This window comes from Argopecten irradians, chromosome 7, assembly GCF_041381155.1.
Source record: "Argopecten irradians isolate NY chromosome 7, Ai_NY, whole genome shotgun sequence".
Classification (NCBI taxonomy): Eukaryota; Metazoa; Mollusca; class Bivalvia; order Pectinida; family Pectinidae; genus Argopecten; species Argopecten irradians.
Genome location: NC_091140.1, coordinates 12,107,687 through 12,134,810, shown reverse-complemented (window position 1 = coordinate 12,134,810; position 27,124 = coordinate 12,107,687). Strand labels below are relative to the sequence as shown.

The 27,124-nt window shown below is 36.3% G+C and overlaps 1 protein-coding gene across 3 annotated transcripts in view; it reads right to left on the bottom strand.

The window, feature by feature from the left end:
- Positions 1 to 2,276: 2,276 nt before the first annotated feature.
- The window catches only part of LOC138327569 (leucine-rich repeat-containing protein 74B-like), a 59,573-nt gene continuing 34,725 nt past the window's right edge, over positions 2,277 to 27,124 (bottom strand). For 2 of the 3 annotated variants that reach the window (XM_069273759.1, XM_069273758.1), the window contains exons 7-13: positions 22,161 to 22,242; positions 21,159 to 21,244; positions 19,758 to 19,952; positions 19,239 to 19,334; positions 18,305 to 18,568; positions 17,776 to 17,861; positions 15,041 to 15,629 (exon numbers count right to left, since the gene is read on the bottom strand). In XM_069273759.1, the coding sequence (XP_069129860.1) occupies positions 15,077 to 15,629; positions 17,776 to 17,861; positions 18,305 to 18,568; positions 19,239 to 19,334; positions 19,758 to 19,952; positions 21,159 to 21,244; positions 22,161 to 22,242 (1,362 nt within the window). In that variant the 3' untranslated portion in view covers positions 15,041 to 15,076. Of the gene's footprint in view, positions 3,253 to 15,040; positions 15,630 to 17,775; positions 17,862 to 18,304; positions 18,569 to 19,238; positions 19,335 to 19,757; positions 19,953 to 21,158; positions 21,245 to 22,160; positions 22,243 to 27,124 lie in introns of those variants that run through there. The other variant, XM_069273760.1, reaches the window with a different exon arrangement.

Genomic DNA, 27,124 nt, shown 5'->3' with positions numbered 1-27,124 from the left:
TTTTACATTGCATATTCTAAATTTACAATACGTATTCGCTAGACTTGGAGAAAGAACAATCAATAAGTTTTCCAAAAGCAAATCATGCTTACATGTATAAATTGGTACCTTTCGGAGAGTTGAAATCACTTTTCAACTTTACATAAATAGAACAATTTGTTTCGTACTAACATCTGTTATCTGTGTATGGTCCCTAGGTAGTATCTTATGTTTTTCTGTATTTACTTAAATAAAAACAGAAGTTTTCTGCAAATATTTAAAGGAGAAACATATTCTAGTAATCGCTAAGTAAGGACCATATATTATCTTATTAATGTTTTTTTTTTATATTTGAAATAAATGTTTATCGAACCTGGTTACTAATGGTACCTCTATACTACGGGGGTTACTATTAGAGTCGGTAATCCCTGAACATCGAAAAGGAAAAGGAATAGTAAGTACCGATATTCGTTATATATCTTTGTTCACGGTTGCTTCAAGCTTAGTTCTTGTTGGAACATATTGTGAAATGATAGAGAAGACATACAAATTGCTTATTATAGTACATGTAATGAAATACATGTATTACATTATAACTAAAACAAGAAAATCAGTGATACCAATTACTACTAAATTGAAATATAATATATGTATTAAGTCAATTATTTCATATTTTGTCGTAAAGATGAATAGATAGTTGCGTTTATATCGGTAATTAGAATAGGAATAGTTGATATCAGTGATATTTTGATTTTGATAATGAGGGATGCAGAAAAAATATTCTAATGTAATATTTTGCTTAAAGATGCTACACCGCTGACAGAGCATAAATCATACACATACTTATCCTTTGGACAATAATTGATGTTTAATCAATTGATGTTTAATCATGTATATATATATATCTAATTTATACAAAAATACATATATGAAATAATTTGTTTTACTTTTATTGTCTGCTCAAGCAGTACCTCATTTAATATAGGAAATAGTGTCGTGGACTTTTTTCGAGGTGCAATTAATTATTTTAAATACTTTTATATTGAAATAGATATCTCAAACTTTTCAATAATGGTAATAGTGTAAAGAAAGTAACTTTTGTTACTGAAGGAATATACTAATTCATCTGCTCCGGTAATAATATGTAAAAATTACCATTCGTCGGCGGTGTAGCATCTTGGGCGGAACTTAAGCATTAACTTCACTGAATTGACCTTTTAAAAATGAATATTAAAAAAAGAAACACGCACAAACTAGACAGATATGAACTGCTATATTAGATACTAGACCAGACAACACCTGTCGCAGAGACATTACTCATCTAATCACAGGTGGTGCATTCTAGTTAACCTCCCCTGGCGAGGTCTATGTACATCATTTGTAATACTACAAAGCCATTTGTTTGAGCCGCGATGATATTTTCGCGCGACGTTGCTATGATCGCAAATGTTTAATAAGCGAAAAATTGAAAAAGGGTTGAAACACATAATTATCCTGTAAAGGGCATATTGCAAAAATTATTTATGCTAAAATATTATTTTCTCGTTTCTCATTTTAGTATTGTTTCATAGCATTATATAGTTGAATCGCTTGTTTAACATTGTACCAATTTTTAAAACATCACGAGTTAAGTATTCATATTCTGTGTGTTCAAATGTGAAATATTTCCCTCATTCATTGAGTGTCATAAATTCATGACATTGTTTCCTCCGTTAAATCAAAAGTCGACCATTTTGACAAAATGCAACAATTAAACATGATATTTAAGCTGAAGAACCAACGTGCTTCAAATTATCAGAAAAGGGCTTACATGTTGCGTATAAATTCTTTAAAACATGTCATCGTTTGCATCTTTTATATCATCATCAATTATATGCAGCTGTATGTAAACGCAGCAATATACATGTATATACATACACATATATATAGCATCAGATACAAATCTGAAAGAAAAGATTGCTATTTTTAAAATGGATGTATATACTTTACTTACTACATCAATTGGTACAACTTCAATATAGATAGACGATGGAAGAGTATGAAATATAAGCATTCATTTTGTCCTTAAATGATGTAAGTGTGATATAATGTATTAGCTAAAACAACATTTAATAAAACTGACGTAAAGTGGTAGGTGGGCAATTAAAGATAAATAAAAATCTAAAAATTAACGAGGAAAAAATTGTCAAAACGACTCATTATTATTCATAATATTATAAACCACGAAGCTTATTGACAAACAAAATGAAATTTGTATTTAAAATATTTTATTTTTAAGACAAATAAATTCCTGTACATTCCTCAGATGAAGAATATCGCTCTAATCTACTTTGTGTATGTCAAATACAATCATAATACATATTAATTAACATCGTTTCTGGATACAATAATTGGAATATATCGATTAACATAGTTTCTCGATACAATTGTCAAGACATGTAATGAAAAGCCATAAACATCAACTTCTGTTATAAATACAAGATATTATTACACTTGTTTATGGATCATAGATGTAATATCAAATGTCGTGTCCCAGATCATACAACGGGTATGAATTACTTGTAACGGTCAGTATGGGACAACAAGTAGTTTATTTTTATAGAGTTATAAGTAGATAATGTAAGCAAGCATTATACTGATTGTACTATAGTAGGTTTTAGTATCGTTTGCAGTACTGCTATCATGCGTTTTCCATATTGTGTTTTCAGTCAAAATGCTAATGATAAGACAATGTTTGACACTAATATTTTGAAAAAAAGTATGATACATTTAATTAGGAATAGAAAATATGTCATGTTTGCATTCAAAGTATCACAATTCAACGTGACTTTTAGTAATATGTTTATTTGTTAATCAGTTCTTCAGCTTAGTTTGTTACTAACAGAAGTCACATGACAGTATTTAACCTAAAGAACAATATGTTACTGTCTTATCTATGGGTCGGTTATTGATATCCGCGACATCTGTGTTGTAATGATATGGGGCTTATAAAATTAGTCTGCACTCGGTCGAATTACCGTCGTTTGAGCTTGAACTTGGGTGATCATATTCATGGCTATTAAGGTTTTGCGTCATTATACTAGTACTATTGCTAATTTACAACTGACATTTCACACACTGATGTTCATGGATCAGTTAGAAAGATTCAGGCAATTACATTGCCATCCGTGCTTTAGTTTCATTTGTCGTTGCTAATAGATGACCTTGACCTCCTCTTCTTCCTCGCTGACTCCGATACCATGGCAATCCGCTCATGAATTAGCTTTGTTTGCGCTGTGGAATGAAAGTTAAGTTTATTTTATATGTTGTCAGTAGATAATTATATACAGTGTATGTATCGTATATATAACCAATATTTTGTTATCGGGTATCGCTTTGTGCAACATATCCTGGGATACCAAATGACCGATAGGCGGATATTCGTTTATTGAAATTGCTTCGTACTAATTAAACTTCCACGTACCCTTGATAAGAAAAGTAGGCAAATTTACATTTCTCTATCTCGGTTCACCGTTTCACTGCTGTTTAGCGACTTTTAATTGCATCTTTGCTTTAGTTTTGAACACTTTTGGATTGTTTTTACCGTTTTAATTTTTTGTTTGTTGTTTTGTGCATTCTGGTTTAGTTGGGTTACGGAAATTTTGCATTGGCTGAATCACTCACTTCAAAGTAACTTTCATCGAGATTTCTTCCTTACATGGTGACTGACAATTGTATTTTCCTGATAAACATGTATTGAATGTTTATTAAAACACCCTCTGTTTAGGGTAGCAATCTTTGTATGATAGTATAGAACATGTCCTCTGTAATAAAAGAACAAGTATTATAGATAAATGCCATCGTGACGTTACGATGGTGGTTCATAGCGTTACGACAATAATTCATCGCGTTACGACAATAATTCATCGCGTTACGACAATAATTCATCGCGTTACGACAATAATTCATCGCGTTACGACAATAATTCATCGCGTTACGACAATAATAATCATCGCGTTACGACAATAATTCATCGCGTTACGACAATAATTCATCGCGTTACGACAATAATCCATCGCGTTACGACAATAATTCATCGCGTTACGACAATAATTCATCGCGTTACGACAATAATCATCGCGTTACGACAATAATTCATCGCGTTACGACAATAATTCATCGCGTTACGACAATAATTCATCGCGTTACGACAATAATTCATCGCGTTACGACAATAATTCATCGCGTTACGACAATAATTCATCGCGTTACGACAATAATTCATCGCGTTACGACAATAATTCATCGCGTTACGACAATAATTCATCGCGTTACGACAATAATCCATCGCGTTACGACAATAATTCATCGCGTTACGACAATAATTCATCGCGTTACGACAATAATTCATCGCGCAGAAGTAGATCATATAAACACAATATTATAACAAGTACTATAATTGTGAGAAGTGATGCCGTGATAAAAACAATTTCAATTGGTGAAATTGACTAATAGCTAGGTAGAAATAATGATCAATCCAGAACTTTGAACTTCGGATCTGATATTGCTGTCAATCATACTGCTGTCGATCTCGATATTGTCTTTTCTGTTATCTATAATAGGTGTCAGTAATAAGAAAGCAGAGTGAAAGCATCGCAGTGTAACTTTCGTAAGATATTTAAACTCATATCCACATGTTTGTAAAATTATTTAGAATTTTTATCATTATAAAGATTAGCCCGAGATACTCTGGCCCTGACACCAGACTTAGACATTATGGCGGATAGATGTCTGGTTTAGGGCCAGGGCGCAGTAGTACTCGAAAACCTAGAATAAGCCGATACCGTTTGGTATCGGGCCAGGTACTCTGCGATTCAGACTACTTACAAAATATTACCACCGAGAATCGCCACTCACCTTGGTCTTTTCAACAAATGAATAAATTATCTACGCATAGCCATCCCTTTCATCACGCATGCACGTTCTATTGTGTCAACACAGTAGTTTCTTTTCTGCAACTTTAAATTTCCCTCGTCGTCGTCGCCATTTTCTCGTAGTATGCAAATCCTCTTTGATCTCGACGGATTGCGATATTTTGGTAGATATGATATTCATTTGTTGAATAGACTAAGGTTAGTGGTGCTTCTCGGTGGTCAGCTGAATCGGAGATGACCTGGCCCGATACCAAACGGTGTCGGCTTATTCCAGGTTTTCGAGTACTACTGCGCTCTGGCCCTAAACCAGACATCTATCCGTCATAATGTCTAAGTCTGGTGTGAGGGCCAGAGTATCTCGGGCTATATAAAGATGGGTGCGCGCGTATTTTGGCTTCATTGTCGTTCGCGGCAGACATTTCTCTCTTTTTCCAGATCTTTAAATAGCTTGTAGTAATTGTTCAACTATTAATTTTTCTATCAAATATTATTATCAATTGTGGAATTGACATAATTCTCGAAAAGATAAATAACTTTAAACAACTTGCATTAAGAGATACTTGATTTGGTATTAACCCAAAAATACAACAAAGTATAACAAAATCCCCAAAAAATTATATATGATTTCAGATAATAAACAGATAATAAGCAGGAGCCAATTTTTGAATTTCCAATTTGTATTAAACAAGAAGATTTAACATAAACTTCGTATAATTGTTTCTAAAGCAATATCATAAAATGGATACTTTAAACGTGAAAATTTACGCGAGGAAAAACTTTCGCTAATTACCCGGGAGGCCGCTTGATCGTGAACATTTTCCCCGGGCGTGATATTTTGTACAGGTCATCCTCGATACTCCAGGGGTTCCGATCACTTACGATTTCTACACCCCTGGACTATCTCATAGTAAAACTGGAGGCAACATAACATTAATTAAGTCCTTTGATGCACATCAATAGAGCCGCATAACGGTACAATGTGGTTGACTGCGCGCCTTTGAAGTTGGACGTTGCTCTCTCTGTTGTCTTCTAAGGATTTTTTTGCCGGCATGTGATTGGTTCAGAGTGTTTCCTTCCTGCAGTTTTACTATGAGTTAGTCAGGGGTGTTGAGATCGTAAGTGATCGAAACCCCTTGAGTATCGAGGATGTGTACAGGTTTAAACTTTGTTAAAGTATGAAAATGCATATAATGCAAAAATAAAAACACCGTGAAAGTTTATATATGAAAATCGCGAAATTACATGTAAGCACTCGCGAAATTACATGTAAGCACTCGCGAAATTACATGTAAGCACTCGCAAAATTAAATGTAAGCACTCGCAAAATTACATGTAAGCACTCGCGAAATTACATGTAAGCACTCGCGAAATTACATTTAAGCACTCGCGAAATTACATGTAAGCACTCGCGAAATTACATGTAAGCATTCGCGAAATTACATGTAAGCACTCGCGAAATTACATGTAAACACTCGCGAAATACCCACGTTTACAGTCGGCTGCGAAGAATATTCGAGGTTCATCTGCAGCTGATAACCTAAACTTTTAGCGCTGGTGTCGGACACATTTTCTGTCTTCCAGTCTTGTAGGAAGTTACTTGAAAATATTCTTTATAAGACGCAATGGGAAAAATGATGAGTGAGAGGGCAAACATACTTTTTGCAAATCTTAAACCGGAAATTTAAATCAAGTGTAGGCGAATTAATATTTTCGAATCATTAACTTTCACTACAAAATCAGTTACATTCGTTTTCTATGTTTTTTCAAATACATGTACAAATCAAAGCTGTATGTATGTGCTAGGTCTTGGAACAAACATTTTTGTAGTTACAGTATGTATATTTTGTGCATATGCTTTTATCTTATCTGTCAATCTTATATCTATATAGATTATAAATATATATGGATGAATTGAAAATATGTAGCGTTAATTGTAGAGGTTTAGCCTCTGATTCTGTGAAGCGAAGAGACATTTTCGAAAAGTATAAAAAGAAAAGTGATATTATTTTCCTGATCGATACCCATTCAACTGAAGAAGTAGAAAAAAATGGAAAGATGAATTGGGTTACCAGGCATGGTTTAATTCATATTCCTCAAATAGTCGTGGGGTTGGGATTCTTTTTAATAACACTTTCGGCTATAAACTACTGTCTATTACCCGAGACAAAACTGGAAATATTCTTATTCTTGACATTGTACTTGCTTCTTATGATAAAAACATAACTCTAGTGGCAGTTTATAGCCCAAATGATACCAATATTAATTTTTATCATTATCTTTCACAGCAACTTCAATTGCGACAGAACACTTCTTTTATTTTAGGAGGAGATTGGAATGCTCCACAGAGTTATGATGTAGATACCAAAAATTATGTTAACAGAAATAATGAGGTAAATCGAAAAGAAATTCTTGCATTAATGGAACTATTTGATCTTTTGGATATTTGGAAAAAAACAAATACTGATAAACATTTATTCACTTGGCATGGTCCACATAGAAAACAAGCCAGGTTAGATTATTTTTTTAAATCTTCAGATTTATCTCCCTTTGTTTGTTGTTCTAAAATTGGTTCAAGCTATCGTTCTGACCATTCACCCATATTTTTTATTTAAAATTTGTAAATCAACCAAAAGGGCGGGGAACATGGAAGTTTAATAACAGTCTGCTGGGTGACCCAGAATATGTAAATATTGTTAAAAATTGTGTTAGAGATACCATAAACATTTATGCTATTAATCCAGAAGAAGATGACCAAAATTTAATTAATTATACAATAAGCCATCAATTATTGTTGGAAACTATGAAATTAATGATTAGAGGAAAAACAATTGCTTATTCTTCATTTAAAAAAAGGAAAGAGAGAAAATGGAAAAAAACCTTGAGCAAAAACTTGGAAGTTTAAATCAAGAAAAGGAAAGAAGGGAGAAATCTTACATACATTGGTAAAGTAACTGTAATAAAAAATCTAGCTCTACCCATTTTTATCCAATCAATGACAGTTTTACCTGATCCGCCTCCTCAAATTGTGCAAGAACTCCAGAAGTGTTTTTTTTAATTTATTTGGAACGATAAGATAGATAAAGTAAAACGAAAAGTAATGTATGGGGATTATGAAGAAGGTGGACTACGAGTTCCGCATATTTTAACTTTTTGTCATGCTTTGAAAATGTGTTGGATAAAAAAAAATCAATAGACCCATCAAATTGTTCTCCATGGAAGTCACTTCTTTTAGATGATATTGAAGCTTATGGAGGGGACAAGGTCTTAAGGCTAAGAAAAGAAGGGATTTTGGAAATAAGTAGATCTTTAAATACTTTTTGGAAAGAAATTTTTAAGATATGGGCTGAGCTAAATGGAGAGGAACTCCCCACAACCCCAGTTTTAGTTGCCTCACAACCATTATGGTTAAATAATTTCATTAAGATTGATAACAAAACTTTTATCTACAAACATTGGTGTGAAAAAAATATTTTCTTTATCAATGATTTGATAGAAAACAATGTACTTGTAACGTATGAAAGGTTTTGTGATAAATATAACCTGACAATTAATTTTCTTGAATTTTATAGTGCAATGAATTCAATTCCAAGGCAATGGAAGAGTATATTGCTTCAACAGGAAAATGACTTAATCAATTTGAATCAAAACAAATTTATTTAATATCTTAAGAAATATTATAAGATTGCAAAATACTTTTACCATCTTATGCTAAAACCGATTATTGAATATCCACTTAAAAGTCAAAATTCATGGCAGGAGATTTTGCATGTCAACATCCCAAGAGAGGTTTGGAGTAAGATTTTTATCATACCTTATAATGTTACAGATGATATAAAACTTCAAAACTTTCAATTTAAATTTCTCCATAAAATAATATATACCAATTGCAAATTAATGCAATGTAAAATGAGTGAAACAGAAAAATGTTCTTTTTGCAAAGATGGTTGAGAAACACTCATGCACCTCTTTTGGGAATGTTGCCATGTTCAATCTCTTTGGACATCCTTTTTGAATTTATTAAAATCAAACTATGAAATTGAGCTGGGCAGAGACCCAATGATAATGTCTTTTGGTATTGTAGACAATGTTTTTAACTATGAATTGATTTTTTTTTGTCATTATTGCTGAAATATTATATATACTATTGTAAATTAAAATAAAAAAACTCCTTCTATTGGAGAGTGGAAAGCTTATACTTTATTTTACAAAGAAATTGAAAATTTTGATTTAATTTCATATTCAGAGAGAAAAAAACCCAAAATAAAGCAAAAGTGGGTTTTTGTGGCCAATTTTTTTTGGAGATTAGCGGAAGAAAGATACAAATTAGATTGACATAGTTTATGTATGTATTTATAATTGACAACTTCCTGAACTTTCAGTACATGTATGCCATTTGTTTTTCTTACTGTGTTTTGTAACATGGAAAATGAATGTAACAACAAAAAAGTTGAATAAAAAAAAAAAAAAAAAAAAAAACTTTCACTACAAGCCACACTTACGAAAGGTATGACGTATACACCTACCACCAAAGTGAAGACAATTTAATTTAATCAAAACTTCACAAACAGTTACTCTATCGGTAGTGAATAACAAACACGAACAATTTCTTGATAAATGTCAATGTAAGCATGTTAACAGTATATTGTCTGGATACAGTTCATTATATCATGAGATAGCTTGCGGTTACACTTAAGGATCTGCTCGATGAAGTTTCAGTCTTGTTGGAGACTCGTTTCAACATTTATTAAATAGTTTTAGATATTTTCAAAACATAATTGGCTCTATTTGTAGCACGTTGCCATATAGAAAATATGTAGAAAAAAAAAATTAAAAAATCTTTTTTTTTTTTTTTTTGTAGAATCTTTTATGCATGATTTTTAACAAATTATCAATTTGCCGGCCATTTTGAAAAATTGCATTTCCTACACTTTTTGGAGAGGTGAACGTTCACCCTTTTTAACTTTGGTTTAATCGCCTATGTGATTACATCTTAGCTATATTAAGTTCATTTTTGCTGCAATTCTTCTTAAAATTGACTGTGATGAACATATGATACTTGATTTGGTATTAACCCAAAATAATACTTATATATGAAATTTCAGATAATAAACAGATAATAAGCAGGAGCCAATTTTTGAATTTCCAATTTGTATTAAACAAGAAGATTTAACATAAACTTCGTATAATTGTTTCTAAAGCAATATCATAAAATGGATACTTTAAACGTGAAAATTTACGCGAGGAAAAACTTTCGCTAATTACCCGGGAGGCCGCTTGATCGTGAACATTTTCCCCGGGCGTGATATTTTGTACAGGTCATCCTCGATACTCCAGGGGTTCCGATCACTTACGATTTCTCACACCCCTGGACTATCTCATAGTAAAACTGGAGGCAACATAACATTAATTAAGTCCTTTGATGCACATCAATAGAGCCGCATAACGGTACAATGTGGTTGACTGCGCGCCTTTGAAGTTGGACGTTGCTCTCTCTGTTGTCTTCTAAGGATTTTTTTGCCGGCATGTGATTGGTTCAGAGTGTTTCCTTCCTGCAGTTTTACTATGAGTTAGTCAGGGGTGTTGAGATCGTAAGTGATCGAAACCCCTTGAGTATCGAGGATGTGTACAGGTTTAAACTTTGTTAAAGTATGAAAATGCATATAATGCAAAAATAAAAACACCGTGAAAGTTTATATATGAAAATCGCGAAATTACATGTAAGCACTCGCGAAATTACATGTAAGCACTCGCGAAATTACATGTAAGCACTCGCAAAATTAAATGTAAGCACTCGCAAAATTACATGTAAGCACTCGCGAAATTACATGTAAGCACTCGCGAAATTACATTTAAGCACTCGCGAAATTACATGTAAGCACTCGCGAAATTACATGTAAGCATTCGCGAAATTACATGTAAGCACTCGCGAAATTACATGTAAACACTCGCGAAATACCCACGTTTACAGTCGGCTGCGAAGAATATTCGAGGTTCATCTGCAGCTGATAACCTAAACTTTTAGCGCTGGTGTCGGACACATTTTCTGTCTTCCAGTCTTGTAGGAAGTTACTTGAAAATATTCTTTATAAGACGCAATGGGAAAAATGATGAGTGAGAGGGCAAACATACTTTTTTGCAAATCTTAAACCGGAAATTTAAATCAAGTGTAGGCGAATTAACATTTTCGAATCATTAACTTTCACTACAAAATCAGTTACATTCGTTTTCTATGTTTTTTCAAATACATGTACAAATCAAAGCTGTATGTATGTGCTAGGTCTTGGAACAAACATTTTTGTAGTTACAGTATGTATATTTTGTGCATATGCTTTTATCTTATCTGTCAATCTTATATCTATATAGATTATAAATATATACGGATGAATTGAAAATATGTAGCGTTAATTGTAGAGGTTTAGCTTCTGATCCTGTGAAGCGAAGAGACATTTTCGAAAAGTATAAAAAGAAAATTGATATTATTTTCCTGATCGATACCCATTCAACTGAAGAAGTAGGGAAAAAATGGAAAGATGAATGGGGTTACCAGGCATGGTTTAATTCATATTCCTCAAATAGTCGTGGGGTTGGGATTCTTTTTAATAACACTTTCGGCTATAAACTACTGTCTATTACCCGAGACAAAACTGGAAATATTCTTATTCTTGACATTGTACTTGCTTCTTATGATAAAAACATAACTCTAGTGGCAGTTTATAGCCCAAATGATACCAATATTAATTTTTTATCATTATCTTTCACAGCAACTTCAATTGCGACAGAACACTTCTTTTATTTTAGGAGGAGATTGGAATGCTCCACGGAGTTATGATGTAGATACCAAAAATTATGTTAACAGAAATAATGAGGTAAATCGAAAAGAAATTCTTGCATTAATGGAACTATTTGATCTTTTGGATATTTGGAAAAAACAAATACTGATAAACATTTATTCACTTGGCATGGTCCACATAGAAAACAAGCCAGGTTAGATTATTTTTTTAATATCTTCAGATTTATCTCCCTTTGTTTGTTGTTCTAAAATTGGTTCAAGCTATCGTTCTGACCATTCACCCATATTTTTTATTTAAAATTTGTAAATCAACCAAAAGGGCGGGGAACATGGAAGTTTAATAACAGTCTGCTGGGTGACCCAGAATATGTAAATATTGTTAAAAATTGTGTTAGAGATACCATAAACATTTATGCTATTAATCCAGAAGAAGATGACCAAAATTTAATTAATTATACAATAAGCCATCAATTATTGTTGGAAACTATGAAATTAATGATTAGAGGAAAAACAATTGCTTATTCTTCATTTAAAAAAAGGAAAGAGAGAAAATGGAAAAAAACCTTGAGCAAAAACTTGAAAGTTTAAATCAAGAAAAGGAAAGAAGGGAGAAATCTTACATACATTGGTAAAGTAACTGTAATAAAAAAAATCTAGCTCTACCCATTTTTATCCAATCAATGACAGTTTTACCTGATCCGCCTCCTCAAATTGTGCAAGAACTCCAGAAGTGTTTTTTTTTAATTTATTTGGAACGATAAGATAGATAAAGTAAAACGAAAAGTAATGTATGGGGATTATGAAGAAGGTGGACTACGAGTTCCGCATATTTTAACTTTTTGTCATGCTTTGAAAATGTGTTGGATAAAAAAAAATCAATAGACCCATCAAATTGTTCTCCATGGAAGTCACTTCTTTTAGATGATATTGAAGCTTATGGAGGGGACAAGGTCTTAAGGCTAAGAAAAGAAGGGATTTTGGAAATAAGTAGATCTTTAAATACTTTTTGGAAAGAAATTTTTAAGATATGGGCTGAGCTAAATGGAGAGGAACTCCCCACAACCCCAGTTTTAGTTGCCTCACAACCATTATGGTTAAATAATTTCATTAAGATTGATAACAAAACTTTTATCTACAAACATTGGTGTGAAAAAAATATTTTCTTTATCAATGATTTGATAGAAAACAATGTACTTGTAACGTATGAAAGGTTTTGTGATAAATATAACCTGACAATTAATTTTCTTGAATTTTATAGTGCAATGAATTCAATTCCAAGGCAATGGAAGAGTATATTGCTTCAACAGGAAAATGACTTAATCAATTTGAATCAAAACAAATTTATTTAATATCTTAAGAAATATTATAAGATTGCAAAATACTTTTACCATCTTATGCTAAAACCGATTATTGAATATCCACTTAAAAGTCAAAATTCATGGCAGGAGATTTTGCATGTCAACATCCCAAGAGAGGTTTGGAGTAAGATTTTTATCATACCTTATAATGTTACAGATGATATAAAACTTCAAAACTTTCAATTTAAATTTCTCCATAAAATAATATATACCAATTGCAAATTAATGCAATGTAAAATGAGTGAAACAGAAAAATGTTCTTTTTGCAAAGATGGTTGAGAAACACTCATGCACCTCTTTTGGGAATGTTGCCATGTTCAATCTCTTTGGACATCCTTTTTGAATTTATTATTAAAATCAAACTATGAAATTGAGCTGGGCAGAGACCCAATGATAATGTCTTTTGGTATTGTAGACAATGTTTTTAACTATGAATTGATTTTTTTTTGTCATTATTGCTGAAATATTATATATACTATTGTAAATTAAAATAAAAAAACTCCTTCTATTGGAGAGTGGAAAGCTTATACTTTATTTTACAAAGAAATTGAAAATTTTGATTTAATTTCATATTCAGAGAGAAAAAAAACCCAAAATAAAGCAAAAGTGGGTTTTTGTGGCCAATTTTTTTTGGAGATTAGCGGAAGAAAGATACAAATTAGATTGACATAGTTTATGTATGTATTTATAATTGACAACTTCCTGAACTTTCAGTACATGTATGCCATTTGTTTTTCTTACTGTGTTTTGTAACATGGAAAATGAATGTAACAACAAAAAAGTTGAATAAAAAAAAAAAAAAAAAAAAAAAAAAAAAAAAAACTTTCACTACAAGCCACACTTACGAAAGGTATGACGTATACACCTACCACCAAAGTGAAGACAATTTAATTTAATCAAAACTTCACAAACAGTTACTCTATCGGTAGTGAATAACAAACACGAACAATTTCTTGATAAATGTCAATGTAAGCATGTTAACAGTATATTGTCTGGATACAGTTCATTATATCATGAGATAGCTTGCGGTTACACTTAAGGATCTGCTCGATGAAGTTTCAGTCTTGTTGGAGACTCGTTTCAACATTTATTAAATAGTTTTAGATATTTTCAAAACATAATTGGCTCTATTTGTAGCACGTTGCCATATAGAAAATATGTAGAAAAAAAAATTAAAAAATCTTTTTTTTTTTTTTTTGTAGAATCTTTTATGCATGATTTTTAACAAATTATCAATTTGCCGGCCATTTTGAAAAATTGCATTTCCTACACTTTTTGGAGAGGTGAACGTTCACCCTTTTTAACTTTGGTTTAATCGCCTATGTGATTACATCTTAGCTATATTAAGTTCATTTTTGCTGCAATTCTTCTTAAAATTGACTGTGATGAACATATGAAACATTTTGTGTGAAATAATACTGGTTTAAAAAAAAATCTAAATTTTAATGAAGTTAAAGTAATTTGAAGGAATAGTGAAAATAACCAATTTTGCATCGGGACAAAATAAAGCACACTGACACCCTATTTCTATGCTGGTTTTTAGAGAAAAAACCATAACTGCGAAACATTGAATCTGTGAAATTGAACGAGGTATTTTATCTTCCAAATCTAAAGATTGTGGATAATATGTACAGCTATTCGGAACAAAAACAATGTGTTGATAGTGTCATATTACTATTTTCTTAATGAAGAAGAAAAGAGAATATTTATGCTTCACAGACAACCAATTTGCAAATGTTTGCTTTATTTTGTCGTGTTTATGCTCAAAACAGTGAAATTCCATTAAAATTACAATTTGCGTCAAATTATTATCTTTGATTCATAATAGCTCAAAATCAGTAACATCACCATATCATTTTTATCCGTTTTCGACTTTGGTATAAACTCCTATTCCCAGAAATCTATATTAGAAAAAAACTTTTCACCAGAGCAGATCCTGTACATACATTATAAGCATTGATTATACAGGTACGCAAAAAGCAAAACTCAACACAAGCATGCAATGTATATAGTTTTAATATGTGGTGAAGCAAAATTCAAACGTGCATATCCATCCATCCTTTTTTTCTACCCAAGTCTTTTTCTATAGGTTTTCTAGACAAACTGCTAAATATATCTGGCGAGTCCTCTACACCGGGAATATCATTAGAAATATTGTCAGTCTGTTCACTTTGTTCTGAGATAACCTCGCTGACAGTATTTTTATCTACCTTACTCTCTACAGAATGTTTATCATTACTTTTAGATTTATTTTCCTTATTAAGACCACTAAGATCTAGTAATGCAGAACTCTTTCTCGACGCCATGGATTCTCGGCGCTGTCTCACTTTTTCTCGATTAACATCTCGCCTATTTCCGGTCATGCGCACTGCTATTTCCGCATTATTAAAGCCTTTACTGAGAGATTGTTGAAATCGTTCTACCCTACTTTTAAATGCTGGGTTGTTAGCCATCTGTTTGGCCATCAGACGCTGCAGTTTGAGGCGGACACGTCCGATCTCCGTATCCTCGACATCTACAGACTGCTGTGTGGCCTTGTACATCTTATTCATCTTGGCACGATGTTCTTGTTGGCCAGCCATCATTTCGCTACAACGATAATATCAATCATTAAATCAAGTGGTAATCAGTCTATTGTCTTCACCATTCTCGTAATTCTAGGGGTTGCTATCAATGTCTTAATATCCACCCCTGGAATATATCATAAAACAACTGAAGCCTCTAAAAAGGTTTACCGTGCTTGTTTGTATGACTTTGAAGTTGAGCGTCACTCTCTACATAATCGTTAAAGGAAGACTCTGGAAGGTAGGTAAAAGTTAAGGTTTATCTCATGAAATGCCTTCAGTTTTACTGCGACATATTCCATGGGTGGATATCACGACAGTAATAGTAACCATGGAATATCGAGGAGAGACTATATCCTTGTTTGAATTGAAAAGTATCAGTATGTAATAATGAGGATTCAATCCTTCAATGTAAAACTGCCATTATATTACAACCATGTCGACTAAGAGAACTTAATTTTCTTTTTTCGTTATAAGAGTGATTTCCCATTGACTGATATCTGCGTAGTTTAACCTAGGCTGTGGTTTAAATACGAGTTACATGCCAATAGAATATTCCTTTAAACACCATACATTAATCAATACAGAATATGAAATTATTTATCTTGGAAAGGGATATTTTATATTCCTAATTCGTAACAAGATGCATCAGAATGTTTTAGACTATGATTACAAAACTTTATCATGAATTTTAGTCCTTGTCATGGATATTCATCTCAAAATATCCCTAATAAATAAAAAAAATCTTAATTGGAATATCTATAATAGTATTGTGTGGAGGAAATAAAGGAGCAGGGTGGGAAGCGATGGAAAAGGGTTGAACGAGACAGGGGTGGATAGGGCTGAATGAGACAGGAGTGGATAGGGCTGAACGAGACAGGAGTTGATAGGGCTGAACAAGACAGGAGTGGAAAGGACTGAACGAGACGGGAGTGGAATGGACTGAAAGAGACGGGAGTGGAAAGGTCTGAACGAGACAGGAGTTGATAGGGCTGAACGAGACAGGAGTGGAAAGGACTGAACGAGACGGGAGTGGATAGGGCTGAACGAGACGGTAGTGGAAAGGACTGAACGAGACGGGAGTGGATAGGGCTGAACGAGACAGGAGTTGATAGGGCTGAACAAGACAGGAGTGGAAAGGACTGAACGAGACAGAAGTGGATAGGGCTGAACGAGATAGGAGTGGATAGGGATGGACGAAATAGGAGTGGTAAGGACTGAACGAGACAGTAGTTGAAAGGACTGTACGAGACAGGAGTGGAAAGGACTGAACGAAACAGGAGTGAATAGGACTGAACGAGACAGGAGTGGAAAGGACTGAACGAGACAGGAGTTGATAGGGCTGAACAAGACAGGAGTGGAAAGGACTGAACGAGACGGGAGTGGAATGGACTGAAAGAGACGGGAGTGGAAAGGTCTGAACGAGACAGGAGTTGATAGGGCTGAACGAGACAGGAGTGGAAAGGACTGAACGAGACGGGAGTGGATAGGGCTGAACGAGACGGTAGTGGAAAGGACTGAACGAGACGGGAGTGGATAGGGCTGAACGAGACAGGAGTTGATAGGGCTGAACAAGACAGGAGTGGAAAGGACTGAACGAGACAGAAGTGGATAGGGCTGAACGAGATAGGAGTGGATAGGGATGGACGAAATAGGAGTGGTAAGGACTGAACGAGACAGTAGTTGAAAGGACTGTACGAGACAGGAGTGGAAAGGACTGAACGAAACAGGAGTGAATAGGACTGAACGAGACGGGAGTGAATAGGGCTGAACGAGATAGGAGTGGATAGGGATTGACGAAATAGGAGTGGATAGGGCTGAACGAGACATGATTGGAAAGGGCTAAACGAGATAGGAGTGGATAGGGCTGAACGAGACAGGAGTGGGAAGGACTGAACGAGACAGGAGTGGATAGGGCTGAACGAGACATGAGTGGAAAGGACTGAACGAGACATGAATGGATAGGGCTGAACAAGACAGGAGAGGAAAGGCAATTCAAAAGAACGCACTTCAAATAAATCTTTGATTTCTTAATTAATCATTGATAACATCGTGTAACAGGTTTCCTCTAATCAAAGATTTATTTGAAGCGTTTATTTTTGAAACGGTTTAAAAAGAAACAAAACTGGGACACTGGTGTCCATGACTTTGGCAGATGTCCCTTTTGATACCTGAATTCTATTTCACCGCTGCCGTCTTCGTCCAGCTTCTCAATCAATTTGTCCAGAGCTTTGTCGGTCAGAGGGATATTGGCAAACTACAAAATTTGTTTGAAAAAAGGTAATGATAAACAATTTGGCAGTTTTTATAATGAACATTTACATATTTATTCAAGACGTGTAGATAATTATGTTTGACTAAATATACACTGATTATTCGTTGGTAATATAACAGACGTGATGTTGTTGCAACATTCACGAGGCATGATACATGTAGTTTTGTTACTGCCAAAATATGATAATATTTTATCTTAAGTCATTATGATATGTTTTTACAAATCCAGTACCACTGATGATGAACTAAGATATTAGAATGATATAAACAAAACGTAACAGTTAACAGTGTATTGCTTAGTAAAAAAATCTTGGTTGGTGTAAGGATAATGTAGCCAAAATGTGGCGACAATTGCATTACATGTTACATGTAAAGAAGATTAAATGCTGTGCCAAATACATTTGAAATCACACAATGTAACGATACCTTCAGCCCCGTCATGATCTCAACCTTGTCCAGAGATTTGCTACCGTCTTTATCCAAGGCAGCAAACAGGTCCATCAGACGGAATCCCATCAACTTTCCAAACTCCATGAGGACCAGAACAGGATTTTCATCCACCAGCTCCATACCATCGGTATCCTCCCCAGAATTCTCCTGACCCCTCACGATTCCGTGCTTTATTTCAACCCCTCTCTCCTCCTTTAGTAGGGCTGCTTGTGTGGCGTACGCCTGCTCGACCACTTGTGTCTGGAATATACAAGTCAGTATATCTGCTGGTAGATTGTGTATTTCCTAAGGTTTAACATTTATAATTTGGATTATTTGGAGCACAGACCGAATAAAATTGCCATCTATTAAACGAATGCATCCCTGAAGTGCAGATCCTCAGATTATGAAAATTGCACATAAGTATCCCTTAGCGATCCCCACGCTCCATTTATTGTCATGCAGAACAGATGATTCGTTTAATAGATGGCAATTTTATTCGGTCTGTGCTCATTAGGGAATCGTGACCTGGGGATGTAGCGTGTACTTTTCCGACTAACGATTTTTACACGAATCCTCGTAATTCTTTCGATATGAAATAAAATTCGCCTATAATCCCATCATATCATATACCATAGTGACCAGTAAGGAATTTTCTTCAATGTAAGCTAAAAAATATTCAGATCTGATGATTTTTGTGGTGTTCAGAGCATTTTAAAATTAATTACCCCATTTTCTGGAAATGTGATAAACCTTTCAGTATTTTTAGTATTTTTTTTTCGCGCGTCGTAAACCTGTGGTTGGAACAATGGTATTATAAAAATCTCCAAACCACTAATAATTTTGGCAATTTCGAAAATTAAAGACCTGCTGTAAAAAAAAGAAATAAAAAATCGGAGACACCAGCGCGTGAAAATATGTCCGAACTTACATGTATGTCTACTAGTTGGAGGCCGTGGTCAGTAGAGTTCTTCACAGTAGACAGAAGTAGAGCCGCCCCGGCAGTAGTCAGTGGGTTCAAGGCCAACTTAGTATCACAACATGAAAAGGGACATAACTCAGTTCAGTCAAATCCACTAGGTATAATAAATGTCAATAATTTTCTTTGACAGGACTAAGCAATATGCTTACATTTTACATAGGTTCTACATTTCGTTTCGTATATAAATGATGTACAATATGACAGTTCATAGCGTTGACTTTAAAAATAGTCAGTCTGCCTTGAATATATAGATAATGTGTTCACATTGATGAACCACCTGGTTCAAAGTAATAAAGAACTGAACTAAGGTCAACAGATGTACTGATTTAATCGTTACCATATGTATGTCATTATCACTAAACCTGGTAATTAAATCACCACGTTTAAAGTTCAAACACCAGGCCATGCGTAATAATCGATTCACTACAAATTGGAGATAAGCTGTCATTCAAATGAAAAAAAATATACCTTCAACACTTTAAGAGTTTTGTTTTTCTTAACACCATTCAGTAGTTTTTCCAGACATTCTTTGTTGATTCTGTTGGATGAAAGGTCGAGGTCTTCCAGTGTTTTATTAACCTCTAAGGCACTGGCCATAGCCTTACAGCCATCCATGTACAGTCCATTCCAGGCAAGGTTTAGTTTCTTTATACTCCTGTTCAACTAAATCGTAGGGTTTAGAAGAAAACATAGTGTGTTACATTGCCTAGTTATATGAATACATCCCTTATATATGCGCTAAATTAAAAATCTTATCTAATTAAGTTTATTGTAAAAAGACAATTGATCACTTAAAATAAACAACAAAATTCTGCCGATGAATCAGAAGCGAAATGTCATTTAAATGTTATAAGATGATCTGATGCGATATGGAAATTCTACAGAGCCCATTTACAGCTTTTAAAATACATTACTTCTAATAAGACAATCTTTATGAATTTTTTGTACATTTTTAACATTTGCTTTACGTAGCAGAAACGATAAAATCACAACATGTCATTATAAGGCAAGAGATACATATGCAATCAACTGTTTGGGTATTATCTGAGATTCTGTCTCACCCAAAGGTTGGGTATTATCTGAGATTCTGTCTCACCCAAAGGTTGGGTATTATCTGAGATTCTGTCTCACCCAAAGGTTGGGTATTATCTGAGATTCTGTCTCACCCAAAGGTTGGGTATTATCTGAGATTCTGTCTCACCCAAAGGTTGGGTATTATCTGAGATTCTGTCTCACCCAAAGGTTGGGTATTATCTGAGATTCTGTCTCACCCAAAGGTTGGGTATTATCTGAGATTCTGTCTCACCCAAAGGTTGGGTATTATCTGAGATTCTGTCTCACCCAAAGGTTGGGTATTATCTGAGATTCTGTCTGACCCAAAGGTTGGGTATTATCTGAGATCTCACCCAAAGGTTGGGTATTATCTGAGATCTCACCCAAAGGTTGGGTATTATCTGAGATCTCACCCAAAGGTTGGGTATTATCTGAGATTCTGTCTCACCCAAAGGTTGGGTATTATCTGAGATTCTGTCTCACCCAAAGGTTGGGTATTATCTGAGATCTCACCCAAAGGTTGGGTATTATCTGAGATCTCACCCAAAGGTTGGGTATTATCTGAGATCTCACCCAAAGGTTGGGTATTATCTGAGATCTCACCCAAAGGGGCCATGAGGGTTAGTGATAGGTATGTATTAAAATTACGGCACTAGAAATACACAGATGGTGACAGCTTTCTTTTTTCTAATACATCCTAGATCCTAGGCTTAAATACATTGGCCATGGATGCACTAGAAAACGCAGATATGTCTGGTCTTTCCTTATGAAACCGCTTTTGTCAGAAACACACTCTTCTTAACAAGATCATCATACCTCGAGGCCAATAGCCAGCGCTACGCCGCCAGATAGTCGCAGGTGATTCCAGCTAAGGTCTAGGTCGACTAGTGTTTCGCTAAATTCTGAAACAACAGAATGAAAAGGCATATGAAACTAAGGATTAACTGAAATATATTTATGTTTGGGAGATATATCACAAACATCTTTAATACTTACACATATAAGTTAGTCCTTATATTTTAATGTTTTCACATGTAATTTCACTTGTATTGATAGCTTACCTTCCCATATCAATGACATACCTATAGTTTACCTTCCTATACCAATGACATACCTATAGCTTGCCTTCATATATCAATGACATACCTAAAGCTTACCTTCCTATATCTATGCCATACTTATAGCTTACCTTCCTATATCAATGGCATACCTATAGCTTGCCTTCCTATATCAATGAAAAATATATAGCTTACCTTCCTATATTAATGACATACAAATAGTTTACCTTCCTTTATCAATGACTTACCTAAAGCTTACCTTCCTATATCTATGCCATACTTATAGCTTACCTTCCTATATCAATGGCATACCTATAGCTTGCCTTCCTATATCAATGAAAAATATATAGCTTACCTTCCTATATTAATGACATACAAATAGTTTACCTTCCTTTATCAATGACTTACCTATAGCTTGCCTTCCTATATCAAGGACATACCTATAGCTTACCTTCCTATATCAATGACATACATATAGCTTACCTTCCTATATCAATGACATACCTATAGTTTACCTTCCTATATCAATGAAAAATCTATAGCTTACCTTCCTATATCAATGACATACATATAGCTTACCTTCCTATATCAATGAAAAATCTATAGCTTACCTTCCCATATTAATGACATACATATAGCTTACCTTCCTATATCAATGACATTACTATAGCTTACCTTCCTATACCAGTGACATACATATAGCTTACCTTCCTATATAAATGAAAAATCTATAGCTTACCGTCCTATATCAATGACATACCTATAGCTTGTCCTAATACTTCACCTCCCTCTTCGCGGAACTCGTTGTGACTCAAATTCAGTCTGGTTAATTTTGTAGTGTCCTAAACAAAATGATATACGACAAACAGTTAGTTGTAGTGAAAAGTTCAGACTTATGGTGTGTTGTAATTAAATATTCGCGGGTGTGAAACGATTCACTTTGTGGAGATTATTCGTGGGTGTGAAACGATTCACAATGAGGACATTATTCGTGGGTGTGAAACGATTCACCATGTGGAGCTTATTACTGGGTGTGAAACGATTCACTATGTGGAGTTATTCGTGAATGTGAAACGATTCACTATGTGAATCTTATTCGTTGGTGTGAAGCGATTCAAGAAAATGGTTGACTGTGTGGAGATTATTTGTGGGGATGAAACGATTAACTATGTTTAGATTTATTATAAGGAGCTTCTCCGTGGATGTAAAACGATTCGCTGTGTGGAGCTTATTCGGGGGTGTGAAACGATTCACTGTGTGGAGCTTATTCGGGGGTGAAATATTCACTGTGTGAAACTGATTCACTATGTGGAGTTATTCGGGGGTGAAACGATTCACTCTGTGTGGAGCTTATTCGGGGGTGTGAAACGATTCACTGTGTGGAGCTTATTCGGGGGTGTGAAACGATTCACTGTGTGGAGCTTATTCGGGGGTGAAAACGATTCACTGTGTGGAGCTTATTCGGGGGTATGAAACGATTCACTGTGTGGAGCTTATTCGGGGGTATGAAACGATTCACTGTGTGGAGCTTATTCGGGGGTATGAAACGATTCACTGTGTGGAGCTTATTCGGGGGTATGAAACGATTCACTGTGTGGAGCTTATTCGGGGGTATGAAACGATTCACTGTGTGGAGCTTATTCGGGGGTATGAAACGATTCACTGTGTGGAGCTTATTCGGGGGTATGAAACGATTCACTGTGTGGAGCTTATTCGGGGGTATGAAACGATTCACTGTGTGGAGCTTATTCGGGGGTATGAAACGATTCACTGTGTGGAGCTTATTCGGGGGTATGAAACGATTCACTGTGTGGAGCTTATTCGGGGGTATGAAACGATTCACTGTGTGGAGCTTATTCGGGAGTATGAAACGATTCACTGTGTGGAGCTTATTCGGAGGTATGAAACGATTCACTGTGTGGAGCTTATTCGGGGGTATGAAACGATTCACTGTGTGGAGCTTATTCGGGGGTATGAAACGATTCACTGTGTGGAGCTTATTCGGGGGTATGAAACGATTCACTGTGTGGAGCTTATTCGGGGGTATGAAACGATTCACTGTGTGGAGCTTATTCGGGGGTATGAAACGATTCACTGTGTGGAGCTTATTCGGGGGTGTGAAACGATTCACTGTGTGGAGCTTATTCGGGGGTATGAAACGATTCACTGTGTGGAGCTTATTCGGGGGTGTGAAACGATTCACTGTGTGGAGCTTATTCGGGGGTGTGAAACGATTCACTGTGTGGAGCTTATTCGGGGGTGTGAAACGATTCACTGTGTGGAGCTTATTCGGGGGTGTGAAACGATTCACTGTGTGGAGCTTATTCGGGGGTATGAAACGATTCACTGTGTGGAGCTTATTCGGGGGTGTGAAACGATTCACTGTGTGGAGCTTATTCGGGGGTGTGAAACGATTCACTGTGTGGAGCTTATTCGGGGGTGTGAAACGATTCACTGTGTGGAGCTTATTCGGGGGTATGAAACGATTCACTGTGTGGAGCTTATTCGGGGGTATGAAACGATTCACTGTGTGGAGCTTATTCGGGGGTGTGAAACGATTCACTGTGTGGAGCTTATATCGGGGGTGTGAAACGATTCACTGTGTGGAGCTTATTCGGGGGTATGAAACGATTCACTGTGTGGAGCTTATTCGGGGTGTGTGAAACGATTCACTGTGTGGAGCTTATTCGGGGTATGAAACGATTCACTGTGTGGAGCTTATTCGGGGTGTGAAACGATTCACTGTGTGGAGCTTATTCGGGGGTGTGAAACGATTCACTGTGTGGAGCTTATTCGGGGGTATGAAACGATTCACTGTGTGGAGCTTATTCGGGGGTATGAAACGATTCACTGTGTGGAGCTTATTCGGGGGTATGAAACGATTCACTGTGTGGAGCTTATTCGGGGGTATGAAACGATTCACTGTGTGGAGCTTATTCGGGGGTATGAAACGATTCACTGTGTGGAGCTTATTCGGGGGTATGAAACGATTCACTGTGTGGAGCTTATTCGGGGTATGAAACGATTCACTGTGTGGAGCTTATTCGGGGGTATGAAACGATTCACTGTGTGGAGCTTATTCGGGGGTATGAAACGATTCACTGTGTGGAGCTTATTCGGGGGTATGAAACGATTCACTGTGTGGAGCTTATTCGGGGGTATGAAACGATTCACTGTGTGGAGCTTATTCGGGGGTATGAAACGATTCACTGTGTGGAGCTTATTCGGGGGTATGAAACGATTCACTGTGTGGAGCTTATTCGGGGGTATGAAACGATTCACTGTGTGGAGCTTATTCGGGGGTATGAAACGATTCACTGTGTGGAGCTTATTCGGGGGTATGAAACGATTCACTGTGTGGAGACTTATTCGGGGGTATGAAACGATTCACTGTGTGGAGCTTATTCGGGGGTGTGAAACGATTCACTGTGTGGAGCTTATTCGGGGGTATGAAACGATTCACTGTGTGGAGCTTATTCGGGGTGTGAAACGATTCACTGTGTGGAGCTTATTCGGGGGTATGAAACGATTCACTGTGTGGAGCTTATTCGGGGTATGAAACGATTCACTGTGTGGAGCTTATTCGGGGTATGAAACGATTCACTGTGTGGAGCTTATTCGGGGGTGTGAAACGATTCACTGTGTGGAGCTTATTCGGGGGTGTTGAAACGATTCACTGTGTGGAGCTTATTCGGGGGTATGAAACGATTCACTGTGTGGAGCTTATTCGGGGGTGTGAAACGATTCACTGTGTGGAGCTTATTCGGGGGTGTGAAACGATTCACTGTGTGGAGCTTATTCGGGGGTATGAAACGATTCACTGTGTGGAGCTTATTCGGGGGTATGAAACGATTCACTGTGTGGAGCTTATTCGGGGGTATGAAACGATTCACTGTGTGGAGCTTATTCGGGGGTATGAAACGATTCACTGTGTGGAGCTTATTCGGGGGTATGAAACGATTCACTGTGTGGAGCTTATTCGGGGGTGTGAAACGATTCACTGTGTGGAGCTTATTCGGGGGTATGAAACGATTCACTGTGTGGAGCTTATTCGGGGGTATGAAACGATTCACTGTGTGGAGCTTATTCGGGGGTATGAAACGATTCACTGTGTGGAGCTTATTCGGGGGTATGAAACGATTCACTGTGTGGAGCTTATTCGGGGGTATGAAACGATTCACTGTGTGGAGCTTATTCGGGGGTATGAAACGATTCACTGTGTGGAGCTTATTCGGGGGTATGAAACGATTCACTGTGTGGAGCTTATTCGGGGGTATGAAACGATTCACTGTGTGGAGCTTATTCGGGGGTATGAAACGATTCACTGTGTGGAGCTTATTCGGGGGTATGAAACGATTCACTGTGTGGAGCTTATTCGGGGGTATGAAACGATTCACTGTGTGGAGCTTATTCGGGGGTATGAAACGATTCACTGTGTGAGCTTATTCGGGGGTATGAAACGATTCACTGTGTGGAGCTTATTCGGGGGTATGAAACGATTCACTGTGTGGAGCTTATTCGGGGGTATGAAACGATTCACTGTGTGGAGCTTATTCGGGGGTGTGAAACGATTCACTGTGTGGAGCTTATTCGGGGGTATGAAACGATTCACTGTGTGGAGGTTATTCGGGGTGTGAAACGATTCACTGTGTGGAGCTTATTCGGAGGTATGAAACGATTCACTGTGTGGAGCTTATTCGGGGGTGTGAAACGATTCACTGTGTGGAGGTTATTCGTGGGTGTGAAACGATTGACTGTGTGGAGGTTATTCGTGGGTGTGAAACGGTTGACTGTGTGGAGGTTATTCGTGGGTATGAAACGGTTGACTGTGTGGAGGTTATTCGTAGATGTGAAACGGTTGACTGTGTGGAGGTTATTCGTGGGTATGAAACGGTTGACTGTGTGGAGGTTATTCGTGGGTGTGAAACGGTTGACTGTGTGGAGGTTATTCGTGGGTGTGAAACGGTTGACTGTGTGGAGGTTATTCGTGGGTTGAAACGGTTGACTGTGTGGAGGTTATTCGTGGGTGTGAAAACGGTTGACTGTGTGGAGGTTATTCGTGGGTGTGAAACGGTTGACTGTGTGGAGGTTATTCGTAGATGTGAAACGGTTGACTGTGTGGAGGTTATTCGTGGGTATGAAACGGTTGACTGTGTGGAGGTTATTCGTGGGTATGAAACGGTTGACTGTGTGGAGGTTATTCGTGGGTGTGAAACGGTTGACTGTGTGGAGGTTATTCGTGGGTGTGAAACGGTTGACTGTGTGGAGGTTATTCGTGGGTGTGAAGTTAACTTGTGGAATTCGTTATGTGTGTGGAGGTTATTCGTGGGTGTGAAACGATTCACTGTGTGGAGGTTATTCGTGGGTGTGAAAACGATTGACTGTGTGGAGATTATTCGTGGGTGTTAAATACGATTCACTGTGTGGAGCTTATTCATGGGTGTGAAACGATTCAGTGTGTGGAGCTTATTCATGGGTGTGAAACGATTCAGTGTGTGGAGCTTATTCATGGGTGTGAAACGATTCAGTGTGTGGAGCTTATTCATGGGTGTGAAACGATTCAGTGTGTGGAGCTTATTCATTGGTGTAAAACGATTCAGTGTGTGGAGCTTATTCATGGGTGTGAAACGATTTAGTGTGTGGAGCTAATTCGTGGATGTGAAACGATTCACTGTGTGGAGCTTATTAATGGATGTGAAACGATTCAGTGTGTGGAGCTTATTC